The sequence below is a fragment of the Mustela nigripes genome, chromosome 4, assembly GCF_022355385.1.
Source record: "Mustela nigripes isolate SB6536 chromosome 4, MUSNIG.SB6536, whole genome shotgun sequence".
NCBI lineage: Eukaryota > Metazoa > Chordata > Mammalia > Carnivora > Mustelidae > Mustela > Mustela nigripes.
The window spans coordinates 153,200,765-153,214,488 of NC_081560.1; the positions used below are offsets into that span (position 1 = coordinate 153,200,765).

The 13,724-nt window shown below is 37.8% G+C and overlaps 2 protein-coding genes across 2 annotated transcripts; both read left to right on the forward strand.

The window, feature by feature from the left end:
- The first annotated feature begins 257 nt into the window (after nucleotides 1–257).
- LOC132015299 (olfactory receptor 6C74-like) lies at nucleotides 258–1,199 on the forward strand. Its single transcript, XM_059395887.1, has one exon. It carries the CDS (start codon nucleotides 258–260, stop codon nucleotides 1,197–1,199), a length of 942 nt encoding a protein of 313 aa, XP_059251870.1.
- A 7,162-nt stretch (nucleotides 1,200–8,361) lies between these two features.
- Nucleotides 8,362–9,318, forward strand: LOC132016450 (olfactory receptor 6C2-like). The gene is given in 1 exon segment (XM_059397695.1): nucleotides 8,362–9,318. A coding segment is annotated over 1 exon segment (954 nt). The 5' UTR covers nucleotides 8,362–8,364.
- Nucleotides 9,319–13,724: the final 4,406 nt, after the last annotated feature.

Below are 13,724 nucleotides of genomic sequence, written 5' to 3' on the forward strand. Positions count from 1 at the left end.
CTCTATATGTTATGCTATGCTCTCCACAAGTATAGCAACGTCAGTCACCATACAACACTATTAAAATACCATTGATTGTATTTTCTATGCTATACCTTTCATTCCTGTGACTTATTCATGCCATAACTGGAAGCCTGTACCTGCCCTCCACCATTTGCCTACACTGTTTTATGTGTTTAATAAAATAAAGTTCTTCATTCTTTAGTCATGAAACTCTACAACATAGCTCATAGAATTGAAGAAATGGAAAGTCAATGATGGAGCATGCAAGAAACCAGACAGAAGTTCAGGAATTCATCCTGGAGGGCTTTCCTAATGTCCAGCACCTTGGGATGGTTCTCTTCATGGTGCATCTGTTGGCATACCTGACCTCCATCATGGGAAACATACTCATAATCACCATCACCTGGGTTGACCATCGTCTCCAGACACCCATGTACTTCTTCCTTAGCAGTTTCTCCTTTTTTGAATGCTGTTTTATAACCACTGTTATTCCAAAATTGCTGGCCATCTTTCTGTCAGGGAAGCAATCAATTTCCTTTTCTGCCTGCTTCACACAAGCCTTTGTCTTTCTTTTCCTGGGAACAACTGTTTTCTTCCTTATGGCTGTATTATCCCTCGATCGGTACTTGGCCATTTGCAAACCTCTGTATTACCCAACCATCATGAACCCAAGGATGTGTTTCCTTCTAGTCATGGCCTGTTTAGCTTTGGGCTTTGTCCTCATGGTGGTTCCAGTTATAATGCTTTCCCAGTCATCCTTCTGTGGCCCCCATGTCATCCCTCACTTCTTCTGTGATTTTGGGCCCCTGGTTCATCTCTCTTGTTCTGATACCAGATCTACTGAATTGTTGGCCTTTGTCCTTGCTTTGGTTATCCTTTTGACATCTCTTATCATAACCATCATTGCATACAGCAACATAGTAGTGACAATTATGCGACTACCATCAGCCAAGGAGCAGCAGAAAGCTTTCTCTACCTGTTCCTCTCACCTCATGGTTCTCTTTCTGATGTATGGCAGCTGTGTGTTTATATATGTGAAACCAAAGCAAACGAACAGGCTGAACTCCAACAGAGAGGCTGCCCTTGTGAACACGGTGGTGACCCCATTGCTCAACCCTGTCATCTATACTCTGTGGAACAAGCAGGTCCACCAGGCTCTGAGGAATGCTCTGTCCAGGGTTAGATTGCAAAAATAGAACAGGAGACTGTCAGAGGAGAATGTCTTTTCTCCATCGAATTCAATCTCCCTCCTATTTCTGGTATCTCCTATATAGACTTGCAAATGTGTTTTTAGAGGTTCTACTTGTTTATTCTTAGAATAGGGACCAATTTATCTTGTAATCCAATATACTCCCCTGCTTGAAAACTCTAACATTCTTTTTTATGTTGAATGAAATTATCTTCTCAGATCTGTTCACTAGTTTTAGCTCAATAGGATTAAACAAATTTTAATGAGAAGCTTCATATACATGATTCTGTTTGATGCATGTGGAATCTCAAAGTTGGAAAGGTGTGTTTTCAAGTGTCTACTTGCAGTAAGTGCATGGAGATGAAAAATGAATTCACAAGAATTAAGATTATCAAATTGGTTCAAGGATAGATGCAAATGGTCTCACTATAATGATTTTTGAAGGACATATATGTATATGTATCTGTCATGATATTAAAACATTACTCAAAATGACTCAATGCAATTGTTTTCAATGGTGCATAGTTGTTTTTTTTTTTTAACAATTTTATTTATTCATTTGACAGACAGAGATCACAAGTAGCAGAGAGGCAGGTAGAGAGAGATGGAGAAGCAGGCTCCCTGCTGAGCAGAGAGCCCGTTGTAGGGCTCAATCCCAGGACCCTGGGATCATGACCTGAGCCAAAGACAGAGGCTTTAACCCACTGAGCCACTCAGGCGCCCTGGTGCACAGTTTTTATATAAATAGAATATAAATCTTTATGATTCTAGTTCCCACAATAATGAAGACACATAAGTGTCTCTGGTTGAAATCAAAAGTTCCCACTGGTTTTACTGGTTTGCCAGGTTGATATCAGTACTAAAGACCTGATGACAAGTACCACAGGAAAGGAAGCATTATTAATTCTAGGACAAGAAATTGAGTAGTTAAGATTGTCTCTCTACTATAGGAAATTTAAAGGAAATGGGATGAATCTATTCATAGGTAGAAAGGAGTCTAATGGTGGCTGTAGAGTCTTTCCAAATAAATCTATAAATAAGTATCTTTATTTGTGGAATGAGAAGTTTGATGTGATAATCTCTGAGTGACCATTGTTAGTACTAGTGTGAAATAACTCTATTGCTGCCAAACATGACATGGAGACACACTGTAACAGAAATAGAATTTGAGCCTAGAAGAGAGAACATGATAAGATGTTTTTGTTTGTTTGTTTTAGTCCTTTTTAAAATTTTGAGTGTGTTCACACATGGCATTTTTTAAAACTTAAATTCAAGTTAGTTAACACATAGTGTATTATTAGTTTCAGGAGTGGACTTTAGTGATTCATCAGTTCACTATAACACGCAGTGCTCAGTACATCAAGTGCCCTCCTTAATGCCCATCATCAAATTACCCCATCCCCGACCCACCTCCCCTCCTGCAACCCTCAGTTTTTTTCCCTGTAGTGAGAGTCTCTTATGGTTTGCCTCTCTCTCTTTCATGTGTTTGTTGGTCATGTATATGTCTTCCTTGGAAAATTGTTTATACAGGTCATGAATATTAAAATCAGATTATTTGAATTTTTTGGATGTTTAAGATTTTTTTTTAAAGATTTTATTTATTTATTTGACAGACAGAGATCACAAGTAGGCAGAGGCAGGCAGAGAGAGAGAGAGAGAGAGGGGAGGAAGTAGGCTCCCTGCCGAGCAGAGAGCCCGATGCAGAACTTGATCCCAGGACCCTGAGATCGTGACCTGAGCCGAAGGCAGAGGCTTAACCCACTAAGCCACCCAAGCACCCCTAAGGTTTTTTTTTTTTTTTTTAAATTTTGGATATTAACCCTTTATTAGATATATTAGATAGGTATTTGTGAACATCTTCTACTCAGTAGGTTGCCTTTTTGTTTGTTAATGGTTTCCTTCATTGTGCAAATGATATTTTAGTGGAATATTTAGTGGGATATTTTAGTGGGAGAATTACAACTGTAATTTAGTTATTCAAGATTTTCATAGGAAAGGATAGATTTGGACACAAAATACTGTAAGAAAAATCCTGGTACTGGTGTTTGTTGACATGGGTTGCTTAATGGACACTCTGATAGTTTGGTCTGATTATTCTGTGATTGCAAGGATAATAATTGACTGTGTTATGAATTCTGGCATGCAATTATGTAAGAATTTGAAGAATATATTTTACTCCACAAACAGAACATTGTGCATATATAAAGATTTCCATGTATTTTTTTTTTATGTAGGCTTATCTCTTTTTCTGACATCTGGGATATTCCCTTTGCTCAAGTTATCACATTGTCAATGATTTTTCCCAGAATGAACAATGAATAGTGTGGTTCTTGGCAGCAGGGTCTCCCTATAGGAGTGTACATGGCGATGGAAACTGGTGATGGCAGTTGGGCTCTGGCCTGCGGGTGCACAGCTATGGGGGCGGCCTGAAGGTGAGCCCAGTGGTACAAGCTAGTGACAGGAGTCAGGGCCAAATCTGGGGCCACATACAGCTAATCCAAACTACATAAAGAACTGATACAAACCAATAATAAAAAACACAATCTAAATAAAATAATGGGCAAATGACTTGAATAGACATTTTTTCCCAAAGACATACAAATAGCCAATAGGTATATGAAAAGATTTTCAGCATCATTAATCATCAGATAAATACTCAAAACCATGAGATATTATCTCACGCTTAGATTAGAATGGCTATTATCCAAAAAATTAAAGGGTAAGAAGTATTGGTGAAGATGTGGAAAAAAGGGAACTTTTGTACATTGTTGATGAGAATCGAAACTGATGCAGTCATTGTGGAAAACAATATGGAAAACAATTTCCTCAAAGAATTAAAATAGGAAACAACCCAAGTGTCCATCTATAGATGAATGGAAAAAGAAGATGTGATATAAAAAAAGAAGAAGAGGAAGATGTGATATAGATATATATATCTCTCTATATATCTATATATCACATATGTAGAGAGATATATATCTCTCTCTATATGGCTATATATATATATCTCACATACCACAAATGTATATATATATACACATAATGGAATACTCAGCCACAAAAAAAGATTGAAATCTTGTCATTTGAGGCAGCAGGGATGAGGTAGGGGGTAGAATTTAGTGATTCATCAGTTGCATATAACACCCAGTGTTCATCATCAAGTGCCCTCCTTAGTGCCCATCACCCAGTTATGGGGGAGGTATAATGCTAAGTGAAATGAGTCATTCAAAGAAAGATAGATACCATATGATTTCATTTATATGTGGAATTTAAGAAACAAAACAAATGAACAAAGAGACAAAAAACCAGACTTTTAAATATGGAGAACAAACTGGTGATTGCTGGTGCGGAGGTAGGTGGGGGGATTGGTGAAATAGGTGACGGGGATTAAGAGTACATTTTCATGACAAGCACTGAGTGATGTATAGAATTATTGAATCACTATACTGTATACCTTAAACTAATATAACACTGTATAAAATTATATTTGACTAAAAAAACGGTTTAAAAGTTAGATATAAAAAAATAAAACTACCATACGATCCAACAGTCCTATTTCTGGATATATATCCAAAGGAGTTGGAAGTGAAGATATTGAAGAGATATCTGTACTTCTACATTCACTGCAGCATTATTCACTATAGCCGAGGTACAGAAACAACACAAGTGTCCACTGATGGGTGAATGGATAAAGAAAATGCGGTATATACATAATGGACTATTATTATTTATCTTTCTCCGACTTATTTCACTTTGCATAATGTCCTCTAGGACCATCCATGTTGTCAGAAATGTCAGGATTTCCTTCTTTCTCATGGCTTAATAACACATTATTTACATATATACACATACACATATTGTGTTATATATAATGTGCATGTATTATATATTTATTACATATACACAGTATATATGTATACATAATGTATAATGTATACATATTATATATAATGTAAGCATATATACGTGTTATACACACACACACACATAATGTACTTTTTACCCATTCATCCACTGATGGCTGTTTTTATATATTGGCTATTGTGACTAATGCTGTGATAAACATGGTAGTGCAGATATCCTTCAATGTCCTGTTTTCATTTCCTTTGGATATATGATCAGAAGTAGAGTTTCTGGATCATATGGTAGCTCTATTTTTAATTTTTTGAGGAACCTCCATATTGTTTTCCATAGTGACTAAACCAATTTACAGAGAATGTGTTCAATTAAAAATGACTTAAAAGACCAATGTGATAATATGGAGCATTTAAAATTCTCATGTATTGCTATTGAGAGCCTAAATCCAATTTGGGAACTTGTTTTGTGATTTCTTATAGTGCTAAGACCTATTCTATAATTAATTCAGTACCTTTACTCCAAGTCATATACTCAAGAGAAATGAATGTTGTCTTCAAAAAGACTTGTAGAAGAATATTCATAATGTTTTTATTCATAGTAGCCCTAAACTGGAAAGGACATAAATGTCTTTCAGTGGGAGAATGGAAAAAGGTGATATACATAGATAATGACCTACTACAAAGCAATACAAAAGAATTAATCATTGGTTCATGTGACAGCATGGAAAACTCTGAGGAATCCGAGGAAAAATAAAGCCAGACATGTGCTGTGTTCCATTTAAATGAATTTCAAGAGGTGGCAAAAGTAAATTTCGATGACAGAAATAAAAGTAGTTCTTTAGTTGTTTTCTCTTGATGGGGACTATTGACTGGGACGGGGCACAAGGACACTTGTGATGAGGTGGGAATGTTCTATGGTTTGGGCAGTGGTTACTTGGATGTTTACATATGTAGAAAATCATTAACTTAAAATTAAAATTTGTCCATTTTACAGTGTATAAATTATACCTCATTAAAGAAAATACCAGATTAAAAAGGAAAAGAAGTGAAGGCAATTGTAAAACATTCTTTCTGATGCCTAAGCTTGTCTTTTTTGACATATGTAATTTAGGACTTTGTAAATTTTGTAACACTAAGGCACTCACGGCAAATATACCTTTAAGGGCTTGTACAAAGGACTGCATAGGGTCCTGAGAATGGTGATAGTATGCCACCATATGCAGTGAAATGGTAATTAGGGTATGTTTCTGTTGAAATTTCTAATTTCCAAATATGAACAATTAAATGTCCTCTGGGACTCTGTTGTGATTTAAGTTCGTGCTCCCCTTTTTCGGTACTCCTCTAATGAATCTTGAATATTCCAGAAGTTTGTCCTTTTGAACCCTGTGTGTCCTCATGAGGGATGGTAAATAATTCTTTGGTAAATATATCATCAGGGCACTTGAATATATTCTCATTTATGACCTCAATGATCTTCACCTACTCTGAAAGGTGGGAAGCAACTAGTTGATAAGAAAGTGACTAGCAACAGGGTCCAAAGGAAAGTAACATTTATTGTTTCTATTTCCTGACTCTCTTCTGTTTTGGATGCACAACCCACCAGATTTGATGTTCAAGATGGACTGTGTCATTGTATCCCATAGAATGGATATAAATTTGTTCAGGAATTTTAAATGGTTACATCAGCATATTCTTGTGCATCTTTACAGCAGTTTCTATGGTCTTGATCTAGGATTTATCATTCCATTGGCCATAGGGGAAAACTATAACTGTTAATCTTCCAGAGTTTAGAAATCTCTGTCTTCCATGAGAAAACATGCTTTAATAATTTCCTATTAATTTAAGACATAGGCATTCATCAGTTTCTTTAAAAGTTCCCAAAAGTTCACCTCCCCTTTCCATTAGCTTTGAAGAAAGATCCTGGTTTGTTGGAAGAAAAAAGCAGCACGTTGTCAAAGAAGCTGTTTCCCGTGAGCTGCGTCTTGGTGAGTACATGACCATGGGAATAACTTGCAATCTAACAAGTCAAGTATTTAAAGCAGAGACTGGTTATGTTTAAGTTTGTATTGCGGATCATCTATATTTAATGTAGTAGTTTTAACTAAGTCAAAGAATTAAGTAAAACACAATTTATTTGTGGTGACTTACTAGAGCACTGATTTCCAACATATGCCTGAATCCTTTCCCAAAGATTATGTGACAATTCATTTGGCTTCCAGCTAGGCACTGGCATTTTTAAAAAAACAAATGTTCCTCGGGTGCCTGGGTGGCTCAGTTGGTTAAGTGTCTGCCTTCAACTCAGGTCATGATCCCGATCTTGGGATTGATCCCCGCATTGGGCTCCCTGATCAGCAGGGATTCTTCTTCTTTCTCTGTGCCCCCATGCTCTCTTATTCTCTCTCTCAAATAAATAAATAAATCTTTTAAAAAAGGAAAAAAATGAATGTTCCTATAGTGATCACAATAAGAATATATTTATAATTCCACCACACTGAAATTTTCCAGTGTAACAAAAATATTCCCAGAAAACAACGTTAAAAGGTAATATGACTAATAGCAGAAAATCTGTTCTGCCAGGTGTGTAAAAGTGAGAGGGAAACTGATGCACATTTAAATGTTTTCTCATTGATTCTGAACAACCAAGTCAAGCAACCATCCCTCACTCCCATTTTTAGACATAGTTTCTCTTAAACCCAAGGACTGGGTAGTTATGAGATGCTGTGATAAACTAGATTTCCTGCTCAGTCTTAAAGTTTTGGGTAAAGAACTAAGAATGAGCCAACTTCAGGAAAATAACTGGTTTGGAACATGCTAATAGGAAAATGGCTCCCTCCCCCACACTTTCTTTTTCTACAGGGCTAAAGTCAGTGCTTTGGAGGCCTTTATATATTGCATATGCTACCTGAAGTATAGAAATTAACATTGTGACCCCATAAAAATATTCTCTGTTGGATGACAGCCTTCACTGTTATCTGTTGTTTTTATATGTTATTTGCAAATAATTTTTATTTTACATTGTTTACCTTATGGACTACTATTAAAATATATTCTAGAAAAATTAAGTTGCACATTAAAAATTATTTTCAAAAATGAACAATAAACATTCAATTTTTACAATTTAATAATTGACAAATTTCAAAATAATTTATAATATAACATTTAAATTATATAAAGTGATTCCTCATTCAGAATTGTAGCTGCAAGTAGTATTTATTGCTTTTTAATAGTGGCCAAAATTAAATTTTTATTCTTTGGTGGTGACATTTTCTATTTGAAAGATCCAGCAGAGTTGATGATAGAGAAATGGAGATCACTATGGAGGTGAGGAATGAGACAACAATCCAAGAATTCATTCTGGAAGGGTTTCCTGCCATCCAGGCCCTAGGGAATGTCTTCTTCCTGATCCATCTGCTGGCATACCTGGCCTCTATCACAGGAAATGTGGTGATCATCACCATCACTTGGGTTGACCATCGGCTCTGGACACCAATGTATATTTTACTCAGCACGTTCTCCTTCTCTGAATGCTGTTTTATCACCTCAGTTATTCCTAAACTGCTGTCTATCTTCCTGTTGGGAAGGTAACCAATTTCCTTTACTGCTTGTCTCATACAAGCCTTTTCTTTTTTCTTTTTTGGGTCAATAATTTTCTTCCTCATGGCAGTGATGTCTCTGGATCGGTGTGTGGCCATTTGCAAGCCTCTGCATTACCCGACCATCATGAACCCGAAGACTTGCTTCCTCCTGGTCACTGCCTGCTTCGCTTTGGCCTTTCCTCTCATCACGGGGCTGGTAGTGAAGGTTTTCCAGTTGTCCTTCTGTGGCCCCCATGTCATCCCCCACTTTCTCTGTGACCTTGGCCCTCTGATTCATCTCTCCTGCTCTGACACCAGACATACTGAAATGTTGACCTTTGTCCTCGCCTTGTTTATCCTTATAACATCTCTTATCATAACCACCATTGCATACAGCAACATAGTAGTCACAGTCCTGCGACTCCCATCAGCCAAGGAGAAACAGAAAGCTTTCTCCACCTGCTCCTCTCACCTCATAGTTCTCTCTCTGATGTACGGCAGCTGTGTGTTCATATATGTGAAACCAGAGCAAACGAACAGGCTGGACTCCAACAGGGAGGCTGCCCTTGTGAACACGGTGGTGACCCCACTGCTCAACCCTGTCATCTACACTCTGCGGAACAAGCAGGTCCATCGGGCTCTGAGGGATGCTCTATCGAGATTGAGGTTACAGAAACAGAGCTTTGGTGATTAAGTGGAACTTCTTGGTCTTCTAGTTCAATTTCCCACAATTGCAGAAATATTTTCTATAGAATTCTCCATATGGTGATCTAGTTTATACTAATTTTCATCCATCTGGGTACTATATCACTTTGCAATACAATACTTTGCACTCTTTGAAAATTTCTTTTAGTTCTCTCTATCATGCTGAAGAATATCTTCCTTGATTTTCTACTCAGTGGTCTTTCATGAATTCAATTCACACAACATTTATGGAGAGCCCAGTATACATAAGTCACATAATACAAAGTCTTTAAGAATAAATAAGTTGTCAATCAGATAATAATAATCACTATTCATGGTACATTTTTATGTTTGAGTTTTCTGATACTAAGAAAGGATAGAAACCGTAACCATTTTATGTATTCAGGGTTTGAAATTTTAGAAGCAAATTGTTCTGAAATTATATAAAGTCATAAAACTATAGCCAAGTGAAAAATAAGGTATTTCATTAATTGGATATTTTATGTAAATGAACCAACAGTAAGCTGGTTCTCTCTTCGGGTCTATTGGTTTTATAGGTGTAAATAGCTCAGTGTAACTCCAGGTGGTTAGGATGTATCTAATATTATCAACAAAATTGCTTTTAAGTCTTTCTTAAAATAGAAATAAAATGCAAAACTTTAAAAAGTTTTAAAAAGATTTTATTTATTTATTTGAGAGAGAAAGACAGAAATATTGAGAGAGAGCATGAGTTAGAAGTGGAGGGAGAAGCAGGCTCTCCGCCAAGTAGGGATCCCAATGCGGGACTTCATCCCCGAATGCTGGGATCATGACCTGAGCTGAAGGCAGATGCTTAGCTGACTGAGCCACCCAGGCATCCCAGAACTTTTAGATTTGTTCTGGTTTATTTCCCTGTAATTGATGTTGCTAAGCCTTGATCCCTGTAGGTTGCTGAAAGGTAGGTTACCCCACTACCAAAGTTTCTCCCTACATGGAAGAGATGTTTTCTCCTAATGTGACTTTGGGTATGGGAGCTGCTGCTGTCTGTCAGGTTAAGCTAAATTATGGTTGACCCTGTATGCAGCAAAAGCTAACAAAACTCATAATTAGGAAAGTTTAAAAGGAAAATGAGTGCAATTGCTAATTTTTAAAAAAATGGATTAAAATTGGGTCAGTTATTGTGTTTGTAGGTCCATGGAGGAAGTGGCTCCCACCTGAAGACAACTGGCCCTAATGGAAAATGGTTCCTGTCACATCCCACATGGCATTTGCATACTATGCATTTGATTTTCACTATGTCTGATTTGAGCACATACACTCCTTCCTGCTTGATTTGAGAATTACTTATACTCAAGGCATAATCTGATTGGGAAGAATTTTAGACTTCAAAAAATATTGGCTGATTTAGATTTTTTTTTTTTTTTTTTTTTTGCCTGGGAATGTTTTGATTATAAAGTGCCCTGGGGGTTATGATCTTCCAAGGACAGCTATGTCTTTGTCCCTTCTTTCTCCAAAGAAGGTAATTTCTGAACCTAATCTAAAAGCAGGAGTTCTCAGGGGTTCTGGTTTCTGTGCATTAGATGAAATAGCCACCTCTGCCAATTTTCACAGCCTGGCCTCATGAATCAGACTAGTGTAGGAGATGAACCTCCCCTATCAGCCCAGCGAGATTCTGGGTACTTCTTGAACCTTTGTGCTCATCCAAACCATTATCTTTGTTTCTAGTATGTCCCAGGAGACTAAAGTATGCCAAACCCTGTTGGTCCCTGTGACAAGGAGGATAGAAACTAGTCTTTCTAGAAGAAGCTAGAGAAGTGGGGAACGCTAGATGCACGGTCCAATTCCTTCTCTCCTCAGTGAGCAGCTTAGAGAGTGAATCCCCTACTCACTATTCGCTGAGCTGGGTAGAGGCCCTGTGGGGAAATGGCTGCACTCTCATTCAGACCACACTCTTTTAAAACTGCTGCTTTACTGTCTGTCATCCTCAAAGGCCTAATGAAAGCTGGGGGCCATTGGATCTCAGAGACAGTCAGGTTAGTTGGAGACTTGGTTCTGTCTCTGGAGCAAACCAGGGGGAGAAGGAGCTACAGAAAGTGGCCACTGGTTTATTCAGACTCCTAGAAGTGTAGTGAGTTCCTGTCTGTCAGCTCCCAGATGCAGGCTAGTTAAAAGCCAGACTGTCAGGTAGCAGCTGGTCAAGTTGAGACTTTAGATGTATAGTCTAATCCCTTCTATGGAGAAACTGAGAGCTGGCCATTTTTGCCTGCTTGCTCTATGTTGACCCAGGGGCAAGAGCTGAGGAAAGTTTTTGCATGCTGCTTTAATGCTGGTCTCTGATTTTAGTCTATCATGGGCGTTTCAGCTCCTCGAAGCAGGCAAGTTAGGAGCCAATCCTTTGGTTGTCAACCCTATAGGTTGAGGCCCTAGATGTGTGGTGTAAGCCCTTTGTTCTTCCGGGAAAAGCTGGTGTTAAAAGTTCTCACCTGATTGTAAGGTGCTATGTGGGGTAAGGTTTATGGTGAGAGTGTCTCAGCTTTTCCCACCTATTTTGATGTGGCTATTTTCTCAGTTGCCTTGTATTGTAGGAGTGCCTCAGCTAGTTTCTGTATCTTTCAGAGGGAATTGATCTGCGTGTAGCTGTTTATTCAGGGTGTCTATGGGCAAAGGGAGCAGAATCAGGGGTCTCCTATCCTGCCATTTTCCTGGTGTCCCATTTCTAGCTTTTAGCTGTTACAAATAAAGCTTCTCTGAAAATTCATGTATAGGTGTTTGTATGAATATAAGATTTCATTTTCCTGGGTTAAGTGCCTAAGAACACAATAGGCTGGGTTGTATGGTAATCGCACATTTAGTTTTACAAGAATCTGACAAACTGTTTTCCAGAGTGATTATACCATTTTACATTCCCATTAGCAATGCATGAGTGACCCAGTGTCTTTGCATTTTCATGAGCCTTTAGCATTACTATTTTTGTTTCACTACAATTAGAAATTAAATATCCATTTTTTGAAAAAATCAGAGAATATGCTACTTTTTTTGTTTTTTTAAAAATATATATATTTTTAATTTATTTATTTTCAGCATAACAGTATCATTATTTTTTCACCACACCCAGTGCTCCATGCAATCCGTGCCCTCTGTAATACCCACCACCTGGTACCCCAACCTCCCACCCCCCCGCCACTTCAAACTCCTCAGATTGTTTTTCAGAGTCCATAGTCTATTCACCTCCCCTTCCAATTTCCCCCAACTCCCTTCTCTCTAACTCCCCATGTCCTCCATGCTTTTTGTTATGCTCCACAAATAAGTGGGGGAGAAGATATTTGCAAATGACAGGACAGACAAAAGGTTGATATCCAGGATCTATAATGAACTCCTCAAACTCAACACACACAAAACAGGCAATCATATCAAAAAATGGGCAGAAGATATGGACAGACACTTCTCCAATAAAGACATACAAATGGCTATCAGACACATGAAAAAATGTTCACCATCACTAGCCCTCAGGGAGATTCAAATTAAAACTACATTGAGATATCACCTTACACCAGTTAGAATGGCCAAAATTAGCAAGACAGGAAACAACATGTGTTGGAGAGGATGTGGAAAAAGGGGGACCCTCTTCCACTGTTGGTGGGAATGCAAGTTGGTGCAGCCTCTTTGGAGAACAGTGTGGAGATTCCTCAAGAAATTAAAAATAGAGCTTCCCTATGACCCTGACATTGCACTCCTGGGTATTTACCCCAAAGATACAGATGTCGTGAAAAGAAGGGCCATCTGTACCCCAATGTTTATAGCAGCAATGGTCATGGTCGCCAAACTGTGGAAAGAACCAAGATGCCCTTCAACGGATGAATGAATAAGGAAGATGTGGTCCATATACACTATGGAGTATTATGCCTCCATCAGAAAGGATGAATATGCTACTTTTTATGAAACACCATCACTCAAACCTCCCAAACCATCCTTTTCTTAATTGAAAATCTTATTGGAATAACTATAGATTCACATGCAGTTTTAAGAAATAGGAAGATTTGTGTACACTGCTCATTTTCCTGCAATGATAACATTTTGCAAAATTATAGTTTATTATCACAATCGGGATATTGACTAGTACAATCCACTAATCTTTTTCAGATTTCTCCAATATTATTTATACGTGTGTGTGTGTGTGTGTTTACCTCTTGTACAATTTTATTACATTGTCTTGGTTCATGTATCTACTAGCACAGTCCAGATACTGGACATTTCCAACACCACAAACATCCCTCCTGTTGCCTTTTATTTTTTTTTTTCCTTTCTTTTCTTTTTTTATTTTTTTTTTATAAACATATATTTTTATCCCCAGGGGTACAGGTCTGTGAATCACCAGGTTTACACACTTCACAGCACTCACCAAATCACATACCCTCCCCAAAGTCCATAATCCCACTC

Bases quoted from the DNA above. Each gene is read 5' to 3' on its own strand.
- LOC132015299 (XM_059395887.1), top strand. From the start codon at position 258: ATGGAGCATGCAAGAAACCAGACAGAAGTTCAGGAATTCATCCTGGAG.